The following is a 21,976-nucleotide window of genomic DNA, read 5'->3' as shown; positions in this document are numbered from 1 at the left end:
AGTGCTGCCAGCACGCAAGCTTTTCCTGAAACGTGAAGCAAATGTCCAGCAATTGTGTTACGCCCCTCTAAGGAAATTCTTAAGTAAGCTAGAGCATTTTTCATTTTTTTAAAACGGTTCACTCACTCATGTAGCAGCGCATTAACATTCGTGTCTTTTGCAGAAAAATTCGCAGATCCCACGCCTTGTGGGAATCGGTTTCATGCGAAGCAGTCAGCGAGTAGTTGTCGATGCTGCATTTTTTGGCTTTGAGCCACCTGTTACGAGGTGGCTCGACGTGTGTGTAGTAGTTGTGTGCAAATCGTGAGCTTACCATGCACGTCAGCTACACTGGCGTTTACAGGGTAACTTATGGTCTGACGTAACTTCAGCACTTACGTTAGAGCGCAGACGCCAGTATTATCGAAACAGAGTGCACTTTACGGTGCGGTCATCGGAATATCATAAGTAATTTTCGTTAATGTATTCCTCCGTAGTCGAGCAACGCTTGAGCAACGCTTGAATATTGTAACCGGCAGTGCCTTGGCGCGAAGAATTGTACGCAAATGTCACGTACGGCAAAGCAAGGTTCCAGTCAGAGTGGTCGGAGGAAACATACTTCGCAAGCATGTCTGTAAGTGTTCGATTGAGACGCTCCGTTAGGCCATTTGTCTGCGGATGGTAGGACGTAGTGTGCTTGCACCTCGTTTCACATGACTGCAGAATGTCGGCTATGACCTTCGACAGAAATGTGCGGCCACGGTCCGTAAGCAGCTGGCGTTGAGCTCCACGTTGCAAAATCACGTTGTGTAGGAGGAAGTCGGCGACATCTGCGGCGCAGCTTGTTGGAAGAGCTCGTGTGATGGCGTAGCGCGTGGCGTAGTCTGTGGCCACAGCTATCCACCTGTTGCCAGAGGAAGACAGGGGAAACGGGCCAAGTAGGTCTAAGCCAACGCGAAAGAACGGTTCTGACGAAATGTCAAGGGGTTGAAGGCACCTGGCGGGAAGCGTCGATGGTGTTTTGCGGCGCTGACATTTCTCACACGCCGCGAAGTATCTTCTGACGGAGCGTGCAAGCCCTGGCCAAAAGAAGCGTCGGCAGATCTGGTCGTAAGTGCGCGATACACCAAGGTGACCAGCCGTTGGAAGGTCATGAAGTTCGTGAAGGACAGCCGAGCGCAGGTGTTTCGGAATAACAAGCAGCAGGGCTGGTCTATCTGGGTGAAAATTGTGGCGGTAGAGGGCACCATCTTGGAGGACGAACTAAAGTCCCTCTATCTATAAATACAGGGACCTTAGGACGAACGAGCTATGGGACCGGTCGGTAGACGATGATTCTAGGCGTTCGATGATAGTACGCAAGGACGCATCACGTCGTTGTTCTTCGCCGATACTTGTCAGTAAGGAAACTGAAAAGACGCAATCGTCGGTGTCAGAGATGGTGCTCGATTCATCGACCGGGCAGCGAGACAGGCAGTCTGCGTCCTGGTGTAGGCGGCCCGACTTGTACGTCACTGTGTAGGTATATTCTTGGAGTCGCAGAGCCCAGCGACCAAGCCGGCCTGTAGGATGTTTTAGAGACGAAAGCCAACAGAGCGCATGATGGTCCGTTATTACTGAGAAATGCGTGCCATATAAATATGAGCGGAACTTCAAGGCTGCCCAGACAAGAGCAAGGCATCCACGCTCTGTAATGGAATAGTTGCTCTCGGCAGCTGTAAGGAGGCGGCTGGCGTAGGCGGTAACGCGGTTGCGTCCCTGTTGTCGTTGGGCTAGGACGGCTCCGATCCCGTAACCACTAGCATCGGTTCGGACCTCCGTCGAAGCGGATGGATCAAAGTGGGCCAATATAGGCGGCGTTGTCAAACGTTGGACGAGGCGAGAAAAAGCGGCGGTTTGAGCGGGACCCCACGTAAAAGGCACGTCTTTATTCAGAAGTTCAGTGAGTGGTCGAGCGATTGTTGCAAAATCTTCCACGAACCTTCTGAAGTAGGAACAGAGTCCCACAAAACTTCGGACGTCTTTGGCTGATTGGGGTACAGGAAAACTCGTGACTGCACGAATTTTCTCTGGGTCCGGCTGCACACCTGAATCATCGACGAGGTGGCCCAAGACTGTAATATGCCGGCGGCCGAAGTGGCACTTCGACGAGTTGTCGAGATGTCGCGATGTCGCGGCAAGAAGCCAAAAGGCGGCTTAGAGCGGCTGATTGCTCAGGTTCGAGGTTCGGGACGATCATGTAACGTAATGCCATGTCGAGGCATGTGGTATCCGACGGGTGACAAGGAACATCTGAGCACACGTCGGCAGCGAAAATGGTGACGTGGTCATCTGATGAGGATCGGAGCGTGGCGACTGAGATGCCTTGGGGTAGCACTTGCTTCGTGAAGCCGAAATTTTCAACAGGGAGATGTATCCGGGTAGCGGCTACGGTGACAACGCAGTGTGGTACAGTGATGTTGCGCGCCAGAAGGACATCAGCAATAGGCGCAACGACGTAGTCCCCGTCAATCATCGGTGAAGACGTTGCCAATTCGACGAATGTTAGGGCTTTAGGCGGCATGCGGATAAAGTCTGTGTTACAGAGGCTGTTGTGGAGTTTAGGGCTAGTATGTGGCAGAAGAGGAAGTTTCAAGCAAGGAGTACTGGCAAAACAGTGGATCAGGGCAGAATGTGTCGAGAGGAAGTCCATCCCTAAGATGAAGTCGTGAGGGCAACTGCTGAGCACGGTAAAGAAGACGGGAACGTGGCGGCCGGCAATGCTTATTCGAGCGGTACACATTCCCGTGACGGCAACATTTCCGCTATCGGCGACGCGTACGGCTTTAGTTCTAGGAGGTGTGAGTACTTTCTTAAGTCGACGGCAGAGATGCGCACTGATGATAGACACCTGAGCTCCACTATCAATTAACGCCGTCATAGAAATACCGTCCACTTGCAGATCAATTAAGTTCGTGTTCGTAGGGAGCGTGAACGGAGGATTTGGTTCAGACGAAAATGATGCAGCACTACCTCCAGGAGCTGCACGATTTAGTTTTCCGTCCGGGACGAGACGTAGTTGGGCGGCGAGGAATAGCGGCGTGGTTGAGGCGACGGGGAACGATGGCGTTGGGGCGACGGCGACCGAGCCGTAGGGCGGCTGTTGGGTGCGTCAAAGGCAGCGTACGTACGGCTGGGCGAATACCGGTGAGGTGCAGCGTATCGGCGAGAAAGCGACGAGAATTGACCCCAATAAGGCGGCATCCAGGTGGTGCGGCAGTGACGGGAGACATGATCCACCCGGTGGCAGCGGAAGCAGATGGGTTTGTCGTCGGGAGTTCTCCATTCCGATGGGTTGCGGGATCTTGGAGGAAAATAGGAGTCAGTGCGGGGTGCATTCGTTGGCATCGGTCGGTATTCGTGTCGAGAGACGGAGCAGGCGACCGGGAAACCGAGATTGGCAATTTCTTGCAGCACGACGGACTGAATAACAGAAACCGTGAAGGTGCTCGGACAGCAGCTTGGTCGAAGGGAGGTGTGTGGAAGGGCACTGGACTTGCCACTTCAAGCTCCCGTCGAACGATGCGCGTCACATTCTCCTCAAAGGAATGCGTGGCGCCGAGATGGAGCACGTTGATGTAACAGCGGTGTTCGGTATCCGAGCGAATTGAGGCACTACGCGGCGGCTTTTGGCCCTTTCTAAGCGGCGGCATTCCTTAATGATGAGGTCGATGGTCGACACATTTGTGTAGACCAGCAAATTGAAAGCGTCGTCCGCGATGCCTTTGAGTACGTGGCCTACCTTGTCAACCTCGGACATTTGCTCATCCACTTTTCGGCACAGCGCGAGTACGTCCTGATTGTACGAGACGTACGACTCGGTCGATGACTGGACACGGGTGGCAAGTACTTTTCGTGCTGCCATTTGGCGACTGGACGGCTCCCCAAAGATGTCGCGTAGTCGCTCCTTGAAAATGTCCCAGCTGGTGAGCTCGGTCTCATGGGTCTCGAACCAGACACGCGGGGTGCTTCCCAAGTAGATTGCGTTGGCAAGCATCATGGTGGGGTCCCATCGGTGAGTTTGGCTAACACGCTCATACATGCTGAGCCAGTAGTCACCGTCAAGGTCAGCTTGGGCGGAAAATAGATCGGGGTTGCGGGGGTGGGACACCGTAAGGTACGTTGTGGTTGGCGCCGCAGCTGTAGACGGAGACGGGTTGTTGTCAGTGGTAGCCATGGCCGGAGACTGGACGGTGAGGCCGCCGCGAAGCTTCGCGGTGAGGACGGGGAACGTTCCACCTCCACCAAATATGTTACGTGAATGACGACTCGATAGACTGTAGTCCGTAGACTATTGACGCGATATATTTCCAGTAGCGGTTGCAGCGCTGACCGGTTCAGCTCAGAGCCCGAGCGGAGAGAGATCTTCCTTCTCTTCGTCCGGCGCACACACGCATGGTTCAAGGGGCTGGCAATATGCATGTAGCAATATAGCTTGCTGAATCATAGAAATACAAATGTAATGTTTATTAGACTGCTATAAAAGTAGAGCCAACACTGGAGCAACAAATGACGTTAAAGGGACCGACAACTGATTTTTCTCGACCCAGTTTTTTACAACACGACAGGAAACTTACCCTTCGTAGCGTTTGTAGCTGCAGTGGTTTATCCTAAAAGCACGTAGTTATTTTATAAGCAGTATTTTTCGATCTGAAAGGCTCCAAACACGCATGAAGGCTTGCTCCAACAACACTGAGAATTGATAGCGATGCCGCTAGCCCTTGTGAAAGCTGTCGTTGTTCTGTTTTCGCAGGAGTTACTGTAGCTATGCTTAACCACCTTTATTTTGAGCTTTCAAACCATTTTTGAAAATAGCAAGCTGTTACAATGAGATGATGTGGCTTTATACACCTTCTCAGTATTTGTACAGCGTTGTGAGCGCCTGCGCCCAAGGTTGCCTGCGCCTGTGACATGGATGGCTTGTCCCGGCATGGGATCAATACGCCAAGTGAAGGCAGCGCCACTTTGTTGCATACAACTAACGCAGGCCTATATGTACATTTTTATGGAGTAATATCTTTTAATATAAAGAAATGAACAATATTTCAGTACTAACAGAAAAGTCATCGAACGCATACACCAATCGATGGTCACGTGACCGGCTTCATCGGACCGTTTATGACTTTGCCGCCAGAGGCGCCAAAGCTAATTTTTCGCGACTTTCAATGAAGAAATAAAAATATAAATCCACCTCTCACGAGATAAACAGGGTTGGTTTGAGTCAATGCGACGGACAATCTTTTCATCAGTGCAGTCATCTCATTTCATGTACAGGGCAGTTGTGGGTCCCTTTAACCCGACATGACGCTTGTGCCATCGGAGTACATGTGTAATGTTTATTGCTTTGTTATGAAATTAGAGAGGCAGCACTGCAACCAAAATTGACACTGCACCGACATAACGCCTGCATAGGCTCTTTTCCATAGCAGTTTCAAGACCTGGCGTGGCTCTGTGGTAGAAGATATGACAGCCACGCAGAATGCTTGGGTTCGATTCCTCCTGGTATCCTGATTTTTATTCGTTTCATTAATCAGGCCAGCGCTGCCGATGTCGCTTTTTCTTAACGCTGCCGCATTTAAATACCTATTTTCTGTGTCACATGCCCGCGTACCGCGGCGCGAGGTATACGAGTATGTGCCAAACGTGTCTGGATGAATGGGTTTCACGACGCGCACGACATGATTTTCACGTTATTCGTGTCGTGTCCGGACAGTCCTTTTCGTCAAACCCTCTCACCCTGCCATTCCAGTTTTGATCTACACGAAGTTAAGGAGGCGATCACGACAGCGCCCACACGTAGGCGGCTATAGATAGATTGATGGATGGATATACGCGTAGATAGAAACGCTCGAAGTGCATTTGGTTCGCTAAGAAATGCTTCGCGTTTAAAAAACTCACAGTTTTGCCGCAAGGGCGAAGCAATGTATGTGATAGCAACAAAATGTAAGGTCATACTAATTAAGGCTACCAGCTAACTCATTCAGTTTCGGCGTGACTCAACGAAATTCTGAAGTAAGGAAACGCGGCCGCTGCAGCGAGCGAAGCGACCTTCGTGCTGCCTATTGCTGCAACGCAAACTGAGCGGTCAGAACACAGCAGGTACAAAGACACGAACCATCCGCTGACGGCAGCTGAATGTACGTTGTTCCTGCCCTCACGCGCTATCACTTTATGCGGAGCCTCACAGCGGCAGCAAAAGTGCGCCTGGGTGGATCGTTTAATTGTTATCGCTATAAAAAAAAACATCCGCGTAACGAAATACCTTAATGACAGAATCACTGAAGGCGTCCAATATCAACCTTCGTAAAGTATAGACCACGAAGGAATGGAACAACCAATGAAAATTCCTGCACAGAGACGCCCTCTTGCCTCCGAACCAGCGTCGACTGTGAATCCATGGAAAGAATTCCCAGAAAAGCCCCAGTTCAAACACCACATATATCTATGAAAAGCTAATCCAGCACTTATTTTTCTAATATTCACTAACGCAATTTAGCATCCAGGGATGAGGCAATGAGGAATAAAGGTATAGACCTTATGCAAAATTGCTGACATCTGTCGGAGGTTTCACGAAGCTACCGATTTGGCGTCATGTTGGAGGCTTGTGTCCGAATCGTATTGCTGTCGCTGCTATAACTCCTTGCTTGTATCTGCTTTGATAGTGGGCAACCGGGGCATAAAAAACGTCAGACGAGTGTGTAACGGCATGTACACGTTACCGGAAATTTCTAGTATTACGTTGACAGTTATTATGCGTAAAGAACTGCCTCACAACGAGAAGAAGGTACAAGTTTGTCATCGAGTCACATGTAGGCCTGCCGTCATTGAGAATGAAGCTTTGCTCTAGGTTATAAATTTTGTATGTCTGCTTTCAGGGTAGCGAATAAAGCGTTGTTCGCTACCTGAATACCATGCGCGTAGTGTAGGATGGTTGGGAGGAGACTATAGCGGGCGACACGGCTGGGCACAGTTATAATGGCAAGAAAGTGCTGTTGACCCATTCCAAAGGGGACATGTGCGGTAAATAACACAATACGCCAAGAATATTCGCGTTCACATCGTCACTCTCGGGGCCTACTGGCGCCTTACAATTTCAACCCGTTTCCACAAGGCAGTCTTGCGTCGCCGACTGAACGCTTGCGAACCCGCCTCAGCGCGTAACCAACGGTAAAGCATTCGCGGTCTAGTGTAACACATTTGCCCGAAAAGCACTTTTTTTTCCAATTTCATCCGAAAAGTGCCACACACAAGCATCTGTTAACATTTCATAGCACACAGGAGTGGATACAGGATTTTTCCGAAGGGGCTCAGCTTCTGGGAGAGCCTGATATATGTGCTCTTCTTTGGGTATACGTATAAATTAAAGAAAAAAAGTAAGGGAGGGCGGCCAGGCCATCCGGGCCGCCCCTCTGAGTTTGGTAGTGATAGCACATGAAATGGTTGAAAAATACGCATGGTGAAGCAATAAGCGCGCAAAGCATCCCACCAAACGTTTACCTTGTTAAACTCCAGAATCGAAAACCAACTACAAACAACACGCTCCAGCACAATTCGTTGAGAATCAATGACGCACTCGACCGACCTGTCTAACATGCAATTGTTATCGCAATGTAATAAACAAAGTTATGACGTCAACAGGAGCGCAGGCACGCGCGAGTAGCCGCGATGCAGCTTTGAAGCTCGTACACAAAGCCGCTGTTTGTCTGTGCCTGCAAGCGCACGGCGCGAAAGCTGCTTGATTCCGGCATGACACGAAAAAGTGTTCTCTGATGAGTGCCGATGCTGTCACATGCCGCATCTATTCAGAATGGCGAACGTAAACACGGCGTTAGTCGTGAGCAGTAGCCGGAGCAACGGAACGACCTGCCGCTTCTCGCCGGCCGCGAGGAAATATAATAACATGGAGTATAGTTTCCTGTGAACCTCTTTTCAGCACCCCAATTTCCTCAATCTGAGCAACACGGCACACGAAAATATGTCGGCATTGCCGTTCCTATCAACTGCCACACGACCATACATACGCTCCGCGTGTGCACATGCGGAGCGCGCTTAGCCTTCAACATGCGGAAATGCGCACGACGGCCGCCAGGTGGCAGCAGATTTTGCATAAGGTCTATTCAGTACCTGCAGTAAAACATGCACAACCGCCTGGAATATACTTTGTGAAAAACTTAAAGGGACCGACAGCCGATTTTTCTCGACCCAGTTTTTTACGGCGCAATAGAAGGCTCATTCTTCGTAGTGTTTGTAGCTGCAGCGGTTAATTCCAAAAGCGCGTGGTTATTTTATTAGCAGTATTTTTCGATCTGAAAAGCCCCTGAACTCTACGTAGAGGTCATCCGGCAACGCTGTGAAGCGATAGCGATGCCGACAGCCCTCCTCGCATTATACTCAAGGGTTTGCCTTCACAGGAGTGGGTGAAACTGTGGTTACCAACTTAATATTAAGCCTTCAGAACGCTCGTCGCCACGTGAGATCTTATTACCGCATCGCAAGCTAGGCGCTTGTGGCCTCCGCGATTAGTTCCTGGAACGCGTCGCCGGAGGTCATATCGGAGGCCGCGAGGCACTCTTCGTACTCTTCCAACACGTCGGCAGGTGCCGCTATGCCCTCAGCTAACAACGTTCATGCTCCCGCTCATGAGCATCAGGTCATACGTCAAGCGCAGGCGGCGCCACTCTTCTGTTCTGTACAAACGAATGCATGTCTGCACGTTTTACGTTACAAGAGATTGTAATAAAAAGTGGGCTGTATTGCAACGCTAATATAGAGACAGTAGCGTACACGAGTAAACGGTCACGTCATAGGTAAATGTGCATGTTCATTTTTTCTGCCGCCAGAGGCGCCAAAAGTAATTTTCAGTGAAGAAATAAAAATATAAATTCGCGTTTAATTAGAAAAACAGGGTTCGTTTTAGACAATACAATAGACAATTCTTCTATTTGTGGGGTTATCTCAATTCGTGTTCTGAGCGGTTGTCGGTCCATTTAACTAACGCCGGTGTGATAGAGAGAGATGCAAGAGGGAAGGACAAGGAGGTTAATGGGAAATACATTGTTTTTCTACCCTACACTAGGAGGAGAAGGGTAACATCTTTGTACAATTATCACACATTTCGTGACCGTTATGATCCGCGGCCCGTTTTCCTGAAAGGCGGTTTTCCTGAAAAGGTTTTCCTGAAAGTGTGTCTTTCCAGCTTAGTTCGATGTATGCGTCAGTCACTTACGTCGAATGAATGCAGACCGTGAAAAAAAAATTCTGGAGCCCTTCCACTATAGGGAAAATGGGAGCAAACTAAGCTTCGTGCGTGCGGGCCTGACATACTACTTTCATTTCTTTCTTTCCTTCTTTCTATCGCATTGCGCGACGATGCCTCCTAGCTGTTTCCTTCCTCCAAGCCGGGGAAGGGCAAGAAATGGACCATCGTAGAAAGAAGTCAGTGGTGGCTTCATGCAGTCGTTAGGATGTGCCCATAGTTGACAAACTCAACCGAGGCTGAGCACAGGCGGCGGGTGCAAGTCAGAGTAGCCTCTGAAAGTGCCAGGAGGGAACTAGCGGCATACATTGGCCGGTGATGAAAAACGAGCTATTATTGTAATTTATGAACAAAATAATATATCGGCTGCTACGAGATCAACCTTCACTGCAGTGCGCAGCCGCAGTTTTACTGGAGGCAGCTTCACACCAATGGTGTGTATCGAGATTGGCTGTCAATAATACCTTGAGTTGCCGGCGGAGGCAACCAACCATGCCGTCATTCTCTCAGTAGTAAGCTGCGGGGTTGTGGTGTGCGTGCCGAGAAGTGGTGCAGGGGCACAAAAGAGCCAGCTTTGGAACTGCCCCAAATAATCAGTAGCTATAGGGATGGCCAGCGACATCGCGACACCGACGTAGATATACTTCCGCCATGGTTTCAGCCGCGATGTGTTTAAAGGGGTTGCTTGAGTACCGGTCGACACACGTGAGGTACATCAGTCCTTGAAAGGGTGCGTGAGGCGCCACTACATGTAGGTTCTCTTGGCCGACGGGCCCTCTAGTGTCTGCGCCGCTGTGGGCGTGCATCAGCTCACTTTCGTCGCCTGACACGTTCTTGCCCATATATTCGCCTGGCCGACTAAACGGTCCGTGGTAAGCCTTGGCACCGCCTTGATATGTGTCATGACTTTCCTTGCAGCGAGCCACATATTGGCCACCTAGGTAAATTCTATGGCACGGATTGGCGAAGACCTGTCCGCAATGTGTCGCGCATGGACGTGACCAATATTGTATAGACCTTATGAAATATCTGCTGCCATCTAGCGGCCGCTGTGTGCATTTCCGCCATGTTGAAGGCTAAGCGCGCTTTGCATGTGCACACACGGAGCGTACGCATCAACGTGGGACGGCTAGTAGGAACGGCAATGCCGACATATTTTTGTGCGCCGTGTTGCCCAGTTTGAGGAAATTGGGATGCTGAAAAAAGGTTTGCAGAGAACCTCGCGACCGACGAGAAGCAGCAGATCGTTCGGTTGCTTCTGCTACCGTTTATGACTAAGCGCTGTCCTGTCAAATTTTTAGTTCTTCTGTCCTCATTTTTGTGCGTAAATGTTTAAAGCTTTTGCATTAAACATTTATGACTCACGCCGTGTTTAAGTTCGCCGTTCTTAATAGATGCGGTATTTTACAGCACCGGCGCTCATCAGAGAACACTCTTTGGTGTCATGCCGGAACGAGACAGTTTTCGCACCGTGTGCTTGCAGGCACATACAAACCAGCTTCGTGTACGAGCTTCAAAGCTACATCGCGGCTACTCGCGCATGCCTGCACTGCTGTTGATGTGATTACTCTGTTTATTTAATTGCGATAACAATTACTTATTAGACAGTTAGCTCGTGCGCGTCCTCGATTCTCAGTGAACGGACCGATTGTACTGGAGCGTGTCGTCTGTAGTTTGTTTTCGACTGTGGAGTTTAACGAGGCAGCGTTTTGTGGGATGCTTTACGCACATGTTCCTTCACTATGCGTATTTTTCAAGCATTGCATGTGCTACCACTGCTAAATCCAGAGGGGCGGCCCATATGTGCTGACCGCTCCCCTTAATTTATTTAATGTATACCCCAAGAAGAGCACACATGAGGTCCTCCCAAAAGCTGACCCCCCTTCGGAAAAATCCTGTATCCACCCCTGTGTGCTATGAAACGTTAAGAGATGCTGTAAGTGTGTGGCACTTTTCGTGTGCAATTGAAAATAGTGTTCTGCGAAATGGCTTACATTCAACCATGGGCGCGCTGTAGTTGGCTACTCGCTGAGGTGGTTTCGCGAGCGTTCAGTCGGCGGCGCAATACGGTCTTGGCGCAACAGGTTCAACTGTCCTGGTGCAGCGGCCGCAATGGGCTCTGCTGCAATAGGTCCCGGAAGCGACGATGTGAACACGAATATTATTGGCGTATCGTGGTATTTACGAACACATGTCGGAAGGATATTGCACAAAATACCAACTAATCGGCACCTACTCTTTGGAGCAACTAACTCTTTTCATGATCACTTCTCACGTGGGTGGGCCACGTAAATTCATTACATTTTAATCGTACAGTAATTGTATACATAACTTATGTTGGTGACTGCAGCAGCGAAATATGTTTTTTAGACAAAGTTTTTTTTTCATGTAGATACACAATACATCTGGACGCAGGCTGCCCCTTATAAAATACGCTTTGAAATGGGTCGGCAGCACTTCGTGACTTACCGTCATCGCGGCGCCTAGTCGTGCCCCGCGATGAAGCCTCTTCCCTACCATCCTACACAACACTCAGGATAGCTAACAATGCTAAAAACAGAATTTAAAAGCTATCGCATTGCTTCATTACGCGGGCGTCGGCAGGGGGGTGCAAAAGGGGGACCCCTGAAGCCACACCAGCAATCTGCCCCAGACGCGATGCAACACGGGTTTCTACCCCCACAAGACAAAATCCTGCCGGCAGTCATGCTTCATTCCCAACGACGGCAGGCCTACATGTTCTCGCTGTGAGGCAGTTGTTTCTTTACACGTAACATCTGTCAACGCAGTTACTAGGAAATGCCGGTAACGTGTACAGATCTCTGCACACTCGTGTGACATCTTCATGCCCCGATTGATTACTATCGAAGCAGATATAAGCAAGAAGTTGTAGCAGCGACAGCAATACGATTCGGACACAAGCCTCCAATATGGCACCGAATATTAGCTTCGTCAAACCTCCGACAGATGGCAGCAATTCTGCATAAGGTCTATAGGCACCGGGCGGCTGTCTTAAGGCGCCAGCAGCGCAACTCCTGAACAGCGCCGCAAGCGGCGGCATAGACAACACTGGCATGTGAAGTAGACGACGCGGAATACGCTCTGTTACGTTGGGGACCATAACTGAAGAGAAGCAGCGGCGTTTCTTGTTGAACCATTCGAAGCTCTACGCTATTGCGTTTGCCGTTTGGCGCCCAAGGCAAAGAGAAGAGGCAGCAACATTGTTCTTTTGAACAATACACATAGCTTTCGACTGTCGATCGTTCAGATAACAGGGCCCATCGCCGGGCTTCTGGGAGACTCCCGCGCAGTCGTTTGCGGTCGTGCGCGCGTTTAATGGGCGCCAAGTCACCTAGAAAGGATGACACGTTTCCCTGTCATGTCTTCCAACCTATGAGTGCCGTAGAAAAATCAAACAAGTCAGGAATGTTCTTTAAGGGGTGGTGTGATTTTAGGCGTTTGTTTTCGTTCGGAGGTGGACCAGAAGGGGCACGATGCCTCCTCCCTTTCGGGACTACAAATGAGACATGCCCAATGGGCGACACGTTGTAAAATTAGCATCTTTTCACTTTAACTGCCGAACTCGCTGCCCCTCACTGTTGTCTGGAGGTCCCCTGGCGGGAAGGCGAGTCCTGACAGCGCAAGTGCACCCATGGCGCTGCCAGTTATTTTGCGCTGCGGTTTTAAAGGATTCGTCAGCTGGCGTACGCGTTTTCGTGCCTCTGCTCTAGAGAAGGGTCGCCGATATCACGAAGCAGGTTACGTGCACGATACCGCGGGATATATAAAGACAACGAGTGCAAATTGCGTTGCAAGTGCGCCCCTCAGACGAAACTTAACGCGATGAGCTACGATGTGGAACTAGATATAAGTAACACCTTTTCTATTTTTCAATACCTTGTTATTATGTCTACACGTTAACATTAGAGAGTTTGAGAATTGGGGCTACAGCGAGGTTGGGGGCCCAAGAAGTTTTCGAGCCGCCAGGGCACATACGCAGAACCCAAGCTACTCTTGGGCTCTTGCGCTTGCGTTCACCCAAGACGCAAAAATCGAAAACTAGCGTGGGTCCTCAAGGCGTCTTGGGTCGCCAGCGAGACGACACAGACGCAGCGCGGGCCACGACGCAGTATGGCCCTCGTCTCGCAAGATTTTAATGTCGCCCGGTGTGGCGCCCCTTGCTTTTCACCCAACGCAGCTTGCGTTTGACCCAATTGTCAAACTCTGCTGCTCTTCCGAACGCAAGAGCAGCCTACCCAAAGCAGTTTGGGGACCAAGCGCTTGGGTTCGCATTTCTCAAACTCTCTACTCCTAACATTTAAAAAAAAGGAGAGCGTACGCCTCCCATTCGCGTTTCGTCTTTTTTACGCGATGCTTCGCCGATTGCACACGTTCCTTAGTTGTACTTGCACACTCCTGTTACCGTTTTGTTTTCTTTTCGATCCTTCGCCGTTCCTAATATTTTAACAGCTATGGTAATCTTCATTCTGTGTATTTCACGTAGCCTGACGCAACGAAGGCCGTCATTGGCGGCCGGTGCACGAGCAAGGCCGGCGTCGACGGCGATTGCACACAGGAACCGATCGAACTGGATGGACTCTTCAGCTTTATCCATGTTTGCATAGCTGTTTGTGCAGCCTACAGCGCAACATGTCTGCTCGGATTTAATTTCCCGAGGAATTTTGGTAGGGGTGAGCGAATATTGAAAACTTTCGAATAACGAATCGAAAATTCCAGTGTCACCGATGCGACAGTGTCACCAATCCACTACATGACATGATATCAGTGCACTAGCATGACATTCATGGTAATATCAAGCCCCGCCATGGTGGTCTGGTAGTTATGGCGCTCGACTGCTGACCCGAGGGTCGCGGGATCGAATCCCTGCCGCGGCGGTTGCATTTTCGATCGAGGCGAAAATGTTTGAGGCTCGTGTACTTAGATTTTAGGTGCACGTTAAAGAACCCCAGGTGGTCGAAATTTTCAGAGCCCTCCACTACGACGTCTCATAATCATATCGTGGTTTTGGGAAGTTTTGCTGATGTGATCGAGCGCTGCACCCGCTAGGTGGTGATAGTTGCAACCGGAGGCTTGTCGTTTCTGACACCGAAACTGACAGTGCTCGGTAATGAGCAGCCTGTTTTAATTATCTGTAGCGCGCTGCAGCGAACGATGTGCCGTGTTATGACTAACAGGCCCCGAACAACACATTGCAGCAAAAAAAAAAAGCGAGGCCAACATTTTTGTGTCAGTACCCCTTTAAGTTCTCAGTAGCGCCCGTGTGGTGTGTTTCGGTGTCCTTGTGCTTGTGGCGTCGTGCAACGTTATAACGGTTCCCTCGAACAGGTTCGACTGGTTGACGTAGCGATTTCGGCTAAATTGGCCACATAGGATAATTTCGTTTGCAATAAATGAGCGTCATATTACATGGCAATCAATGCGTGTTAATTAAGGTGGCACCTAAGTAGCTTCCGGAGAAACCTTTTCTTGACATTCGTTGTGGTAGTACAGAATTGAAAAAGAAAATCAAGTGCAGCGCACTCGAGTGACCACTGCTTGGAGGCAATGGTCACTCGAGTAGCGCACGTATTTCGTGCGCTCGAAATAGCGCACGTATTTATCCAAGTGATAACCACACGCGTATTACTGTGTTAAATCGGGAAGTTCGTAAAATGGGGAAATATATTCTTTCGGTCCATCAAAATAAAAAAAAGTCACAGTTTAGCCGCAACGGCGAAGCAATGAATGCGATAGCAATAAATTGGAATGTAACGCGAAGAACGGAAAGCAGCTCGAAATTGCCAGCGCGTCGCTCGAGCCCAAAGGACGCACGAAAAGAACGCACACAGGACGAGCGCGAACTAACTGTCACAGTTGTTACTTATTTCTGTTTGAACAGCGCGCTCCTTTAGCAAACGCGGCCGCTGCAGCGAGCGAAGTGACCTTCGTACACTCTGTGACTTCAGCGCGGACATCGCGGGGAAAGCACAAGACATACATTCCCCTGCTCCACCCCCCGGCCGCCCCCTTCTTTCCTCGAGATAAGCGCACGAAGGCGACCATGTCCTGTAAGGTGAAGAGCAACGGCGTTCGCAGGAGCGTGGCGACGATCGTTAAAGGGGCCCTGCAACACTTTCTGAGCAGGGTCAAAAAGCGCTGCCAGTCGGTAGTCGAGGCTCCCGAGAACACGCGAGCCAAATATTATAGCGACGCGAGCGGCCTGAAATTTACAATCAATTCTCAAAGTCAGCTGAAAATCGCTCCCTTTTCTTTCGACAAATGATGCATTAGTCCGCAATATATGACGCGATTGTCGGCAGTTCCACCATTGGCTGATGTTAAAATCGCGATAACACCCTCAATATTACCTTCGTTGTTAATTTTGAGTTCAATAAGTAGATAATATGTATGTTTATATTGTGTTATGCCGTTAAAACACCGAACAAACATTTATATTAGCACTTCCGGTCTCACCGACAGCTCGTCTGCTCGTAGTTGCGTGGTTGCGTTGCCTTCACCATGCGCAGTGCCTAAATCGTGAATATTTCTGTGCTTTTGACCATCGCCGGTAGCCGTTGAGAGTGGCAGCCGTTCGAGTGTTGCCTCGTCAGCTGAAAACGGCATCGTCGGCAGGTTCTCACGACCGACCGAGGCAGCGGTGCAGCATTTCTCCGATAACAATGCTGGCGCCGGCTAGTTTAGGATACCTGTGTTCGCTGTATGGTGAGAGTCCCGTTCGCTGTCTGTTCAGTATGTCATCGAGCCGTACCTCGGCGTATCCTCCCCGTAGTCTCACGTTCCCGAGAAACCGCGACACAGCAACCAAGCAGACTCGTATTTTCACGGTAGCTGCAGACAGCCGGGAGATGGGTCCGCGCCGGCCCGATGTCCCACGATCCTTCCTTCTAGTCTTTAGTTCTTTGTTGTCAGCCCGCACTCGCTGTGCGCCCGCATTCGAAGAGCAAACAGCATCGAAGTACCGCCACTAGGAGAAGGGCGCACGCAGCTTTGCCGTGTTGAATACGCTTCAAGCGCGAGCAGTGCGACGTGGCGGTGTATCGGAGTGTGGGTCGAAACCCATCTCAGCTGTCATTCGTTCCAAACGCGCACGCAGGTTTGCGTCTATGGTTGGCAGAGCGATGAAAACACTACAGCAGTTCGAGGTGCACACCCAACATTACCAAACCGACTCGCAGTTTTCAAGCACGCGCGATACACGGTGCGATGAGCTCCGCTCGACGACGACCACACAAGCTGACCGGAAGTGGCGCCACAGACCATGTGGTTGCGCCGAGACGCCAGAGAGAAAGAAATGAAGAAAAAAAAAATGCCGCCGGCGCTGACGTAACTCTTCGGCGCCTCCTCGCACATCCGCCCTCCCTCCCTTCACGCCCCGCGCAGCTTTCCGCGCGCTCGCGGCGTTGAGTGGAGGGAGAAAGCTGCGGAACGTGATCTCTATAATTTGGTAACACCACTTAGACTTGACGGATTCGAAAAATTTTTGCGGCATATGACTCGTGAAGAGTCATACGTCAATAATGAGACTATTCCACTATAACTAAGAAAGGTGTTGCAGGGCCCCTTTAAAGCGCGCCACGCGCGCACTGTGCGCCATCTATGTGGTGACTAAGAAAGCATGCTGAAGTAAATGGTGTATATAAATAGCTCGCCGTTAGCAGGCTGAAAGACGGTACTGTTCGTGGCCTAACCGCGTAACGCCGCGCGCTGCGAAGCGAGAGGCGCGTCGGAAGGTGTTTCTGAATTATTTTTTCTTTGTGGCTTTATATATATATATATATATATATATATATATATATATATATATATAGATATATATATATATATATATGTGTGTGTGTGTGTATATATATACATACACACATATATACACATATACGGTGCATGACGGCGCGACGGCGACGGCAAAACTCAGCCGAGAATGTCCATATAATTGCTATCGCAATAAAATTGTAACGTCGGGACACCGAAAAGTTGCCGCGGCCGGCCCGCGGACAGCGCCTACTCACGCCTGCGCGTGTGGTAAGTCGGTGACGACAGCCCGATCACACCTCCCATGTTCGGGCGATGCAAGCCAGGTTCACGTGAAGTTTGACAGGTTGCCGATATACAAAGACTGGGGGAGCGAAAGCAGTGATTGTGCTAGCGGGCGAATAAAGAAAGCTGGGAGGAGACGATCAGGGCGTCGCATAAACGATGAAATAACGATGTATAAACCACCGCCTCCCCTAGCGCGACCTTGTACGTTGAGTGCGTTCTTTCGTACATGGGCAGCCTCGTCAAAATAAAACTGGGGCGGCTAGATGTTATAGCGTTGGAGGGCTTGCTCGAACGAAAACCCGTCTGTGTCGAAATAACAGAAAAAACATGGCTTATTTACTCATTTGTGTGCGGAAAACTCATCCACTAAACCCTAATGGTACCTGCCGGTGAATGAAATTTTTTCGTTAGATCAGGAACATCGTAAAATTGACCTCCGTTAGGTCGAGTTGTAACTGTCAACAAATCGCGAAACGTGAGATTCGTTGATGTGCGCCGATAGAAATCTTACAAACTTAATTTTCCACAGGGTTCAGCACATGTAAGGAAATATGGAAGATCACCATTGAGGGTCATATTAAAGTTTTAAAGGTTCTTTGAAAATTAGCAAGAGGTAGTAGTGGGGTGTCGTTCGTACACAATACGAATTCTATTGTTTTAAGACCGATCGATAGAATATTTATACATAATTCAGTACCATGTTTTAATGTAAAAGGTTTTGGGACATCGACGGTGATTATTCTTTCATTGGAAGAAATAAAGGAGATTGTTATTAGGTTTGTTTTTTCTCATGATCGGCCAAGCAGCATTAGAAACCTTTTAGAGGAGTTTCTTCAATGCTGTAAGATTGTGTAACGTTTTAGAATGATAAATTACCCCTTTTGCGAATAATGCTTTTCATGACCAGATGGTATTCAGATGAACTCTAGATTCTAATATCGTTACCTTTGTTTATTTTGATATAGATTCAACCATTCTTTTGTATCTGAAGACTGCCCAAGAATAGCTCTAGGCCTTAATAAACGTGCACTTTTGTTACACGAAGAGCAAAAATTTGGTGCCGCCGCAGCATTCATATACTACCAGCGAAGCTGCACCCGCATTTCTGCTGCAGACCGCTCGTCGTCGTGAGCGAGTGCAGACTCCTCTTTGGACGCTATCCGCGTTGCCGCCGACGCCTTCTTTCTCCGGCGTGAGCGGGCTGCTCCATCTCGTCCGCTACGTCATACTACAGCAGCACCACCACATGACGCCGAGGCAAGCGCCTCCGCGTCAGAGTGTACTACTTCTGTACTCGCGGACAACTTTTCTTGGCAATGAAGGAAAGGCTACGGGGGCGGAGGTACTGCACATGTACTGCTCCGCGAAGTAGTCCGGTCGGCGCGCGTTTCGAATTTAGTTTTGGTTTGTGAACCTTCTGTGCCTCCTGTGACGGCCATTTGATTATTCGAGCGGCCGTCACAGGCTTACACAGCCATTTGTTAGTGAAATTCGTCACAAGCTCCCTCGGCGAGCAGTCGGAAAAGCTGGAGGGTGACGAGTGCTCACCTGAAGACGAAGACGCCATTTTGATTGTGAGGTGCACGTAAAAGGTGCGACGTTTTCACAGGTGCAAAAACGCGAAATGACACTGCATAAAGCAAAATAAATATAAATGTCTTCGTGGTGCGCACTGACCCTCTTTTCAAACAGCGCCCCGTAGAAAAGTAAGTAATGTTTTTTTTTATTCTCACGCAGAAAACACGGACGCAATTGTGGGACTATAATCTTCAGCGGTAGCACATGTGTAGTTCGGCTCTCTAGCCTTCCCTTCATTGCCAAGAAAAGTTGTCCGCGAGTATTGGCCGCGAGATCGAGCGGAGTCGCCGCCTGGCGGCTACTGGCTGAAGCGCGCCTAGTGTGGATTGCTCCATGCGTCGTCTGCTAGCCGCGTTGTGTTTGCATGTGCGCGTACGTCATGCAGGGCCTCAAAACGCGGTTTGTTCCGTTGCGTTGGTGCAACTTTAACCGCTCGTACGTATGCCTAACACGATGTAAAGAAGCATTTGGCCTTGATCGGCTCTATATGCACTGTAATAAGATCAGTGAGTGCACTTGTCGAGAGTGCTGTGTGTGGTCGTCGTACCGTCCGTTCACGAGAGTCATATCAGTGTAGGTGCCGCTCTGTGGTTCAAGCGTATTGCAAAGTGCACTTCGCGTTGTCCTAAAGATGAGAAGTAGTAAATCTCATGTGAATATAGCCTTTTAGCGGCTCAGTAGTTAAAAAAAGGCTCTCATGCACTTGCGCGTTGTGGTTAGGTGTATAACTTCGGGACTGTCGTTTATAGGTTACGCGACGAGCGTTAGTTGTGTACGGTCCTGGTCCCACTGCAGAGAAATATTTCTGTCAAGTCACGTCTGACACCTCGGTACTTAAATTGTCTTCTAAACAGAACAGAAAATGGAATGACACGGAAATCGCAAAACTGAGTTGCCTTGCGCAATTATAACTTGTGGCGAAATGTATACAAAGACACCCGTGTACTTGCGAGGTAGCTTATGCCTCTCAAATTTGCGCTGTGGCAGGTTCAGTGTCGGAAGTGCGTCAGGCCTCAATCTCTTTCGCGAAAACCCTTAAAAAAAAGAGAGCGAGCGAGAATATATTCATCAAGACATGCAGTGGCGATAAACTCGCTCGCGCATTTTCATCGCTTACGTGGCGAGTGGGGGCTCATAAAACGATACCCTTTACTATGCACCAGAACATGCATACACACTTGCCGCGTTTCGGTGCACGTACTTGCCCTGCGGAATACTGAGAACTGTTCTCGAGGCCGTGTAAACACAGTGGAACATGCGCGAACTACAAAAGGGCTCGGGGACTCTCGTTTAAACAGACTCATAGCCAAGCACGAACAAACTTTGCATTCACAGCGCAGACGGTACATGAATGACAAAGAATAAATTCCATGAAATAATTTTCTTCTTTCTAGATTGATTCTCACTTAATTTTCCTGCGGAAGTGTAGGAAAATCAAAGCACAGGGAAGCTTACCCGAGCGTTCGCTTACTGCGACCGTCTTCACTCTCGTAGTGCACAGCAGCAACAAGTATATAAATGCACACATTAGCGAAGTTATCGCTGACTACTCACCATTCTTTCTCGTCTGCCAATGCACCGTCGTCGAAGTGCTTGCTGCACACGATCGCGTACTTGGAAGGCGTCTTGCCGTTACGAAGCCTAACGAGTCACAGTCGGCGACGCTCCGCGTCGGTGGGATAAAAATGGAAGCTTATCCCTGGCTCTGTGCAGTATGTGCGGCATTGTGGCACCGAACAAAACCTCACCATCGATAACGAAGAGTTTTCTGCGGGTACGGAACACAAATTCACGATGTGAAAACAGAAGCCCCGTGCACTTCTACACACACCACACGAAACCAGTATCCACACTAGCGGGGTGACGGTGCTGCCACCTATAGGTCGATCTCGCCGAGAATAGTACGCTCTAGCCGCGCGAGCGCGCTCCGCCAGCTGCGCCGTCTCCGTTTTTTGTCGGTATTCTTTTTTCGTCCATTTTGTCTACATATGTTCGCGAGCCGGCCAAAATCCCCCCGCTGAGAACGCCTTGGCTAGAGGTCAGCCGCCTCGCAGTAAATTAAACCACAATGCCCGAAGAAAGAGTGGAATGCAGCGATAGAAGGACACTAATCGAGGAGAGAAGCCAGGCACATAGCAAATACAAGCGCCAAAAATGTCACAATACAAGGTGTTTTTCGTTGTGTTACAATTCATACAAACTGAATTTAGATGGAAATTTCTGGAATTACGTAGTTATGGCGAGGCGCGCCGAAAGTTACAGCCAACAGTAAACGCGGTCACGAGAAATGGTTACGAATAAATTGATGGAAGTATAAACAAACGGGACATATTGGTAACGGTATAGTATTAAACATGTGCAGCACACGTTCGTGGTCACAAATTACATAGCCATTTGCGCATTGATCGGTGAGGAACAAAATTGGCCCTGTACTGAAGCGGAATTGAGTGTTGTTGCATGAAGAAATTTTGGCAGTGCTGCATTGACTTACACTAAAGAATTGTTGAAATAGCTTAATATAAGACCAGAAATAAGTTCCATCCGTTATTTGAAATGACTCATTCATGATGTTTTCCAAACGGAAATAAACTTATCCCTTCTGAACTTGCAGAGAAATGCAGAGATTGCAAATATGAAGCTATACATATATAAGGTGCGAGCGCAGCCGCACTTACAATAACTATTTTACGTGTTTTCTCTCAATGTTATCGGGAGCTGTGCCCGAAGGATTTACTTTCACAGCCTTATGGCAAGTAGCTTGAAAACATTAGCTCTGAACGCGCTGGTCTCTATATATAATTTAATCCTTTGTTTAGAGACTCCAACTGCATTCTCTGAAATACTGTTTAATATGACGCGCTTTTATTTTTAAGACTTATTCCACTGGCCATTCTGGTGATGCTGATACTGTTCCTGGAGCCGCTGTTTGGGTCTGGGCCTATTTGGAAAGAAAAAATTAATGCCCAAGTGCACAACTGCGAGCTGCGCTGGTGGTCGGTGCTTGGAGGATTCTCCAACTTTTTCCACGTCGATGACACGGTGAGTGGTCCGCTGAAAGTTAAAGCC

General features: G+C 49.2%; 1 protein-coding gene across 1 annotated transcript in view; it reads left to right on the top strand.

The window, feature by feature from the left end:
* The window catches only part of LOC125757195 (nose resistant to fluoxetine protein 6-like), a 252,488-nt gene that overhangs the window by 154,348 nt on the left and 76,164 nt on the right, over window positions 1-21,976 (top strand). Inside the window, exon 9 of the mRNA XM_049412547.1 lies at window positions 21,784-21,949. Coding sequence (XP_049268504.1) covers window positions 21,784-21,949 — 166 coding nt within the window. The remainder of the gene's footprint in view (window positions 1-21,783; window positions 21,950-21,976) is intronic.

This window comes from Rhipicephalus sanguineus, chromosome 1 (assembly GCF_013339695.2).
Source record: "Rhipicephalus sanguineus isolate Rsan-2018 chromosome 1, BIME_Rsan_1.4, whole genome shotgun sequence".
In the NCBI taxonomy this organism is placed as follows: domain Eukaryota; kingdom Metazoa; phylum Arthropoda; class Arachnida; order Ixodida; family Ixodidae; genus Rhipicephalus; species Rhipicephalus sanguineus.
This window is presented reverse-complemented; position numbering and strand designations above follow the sequence as displayed.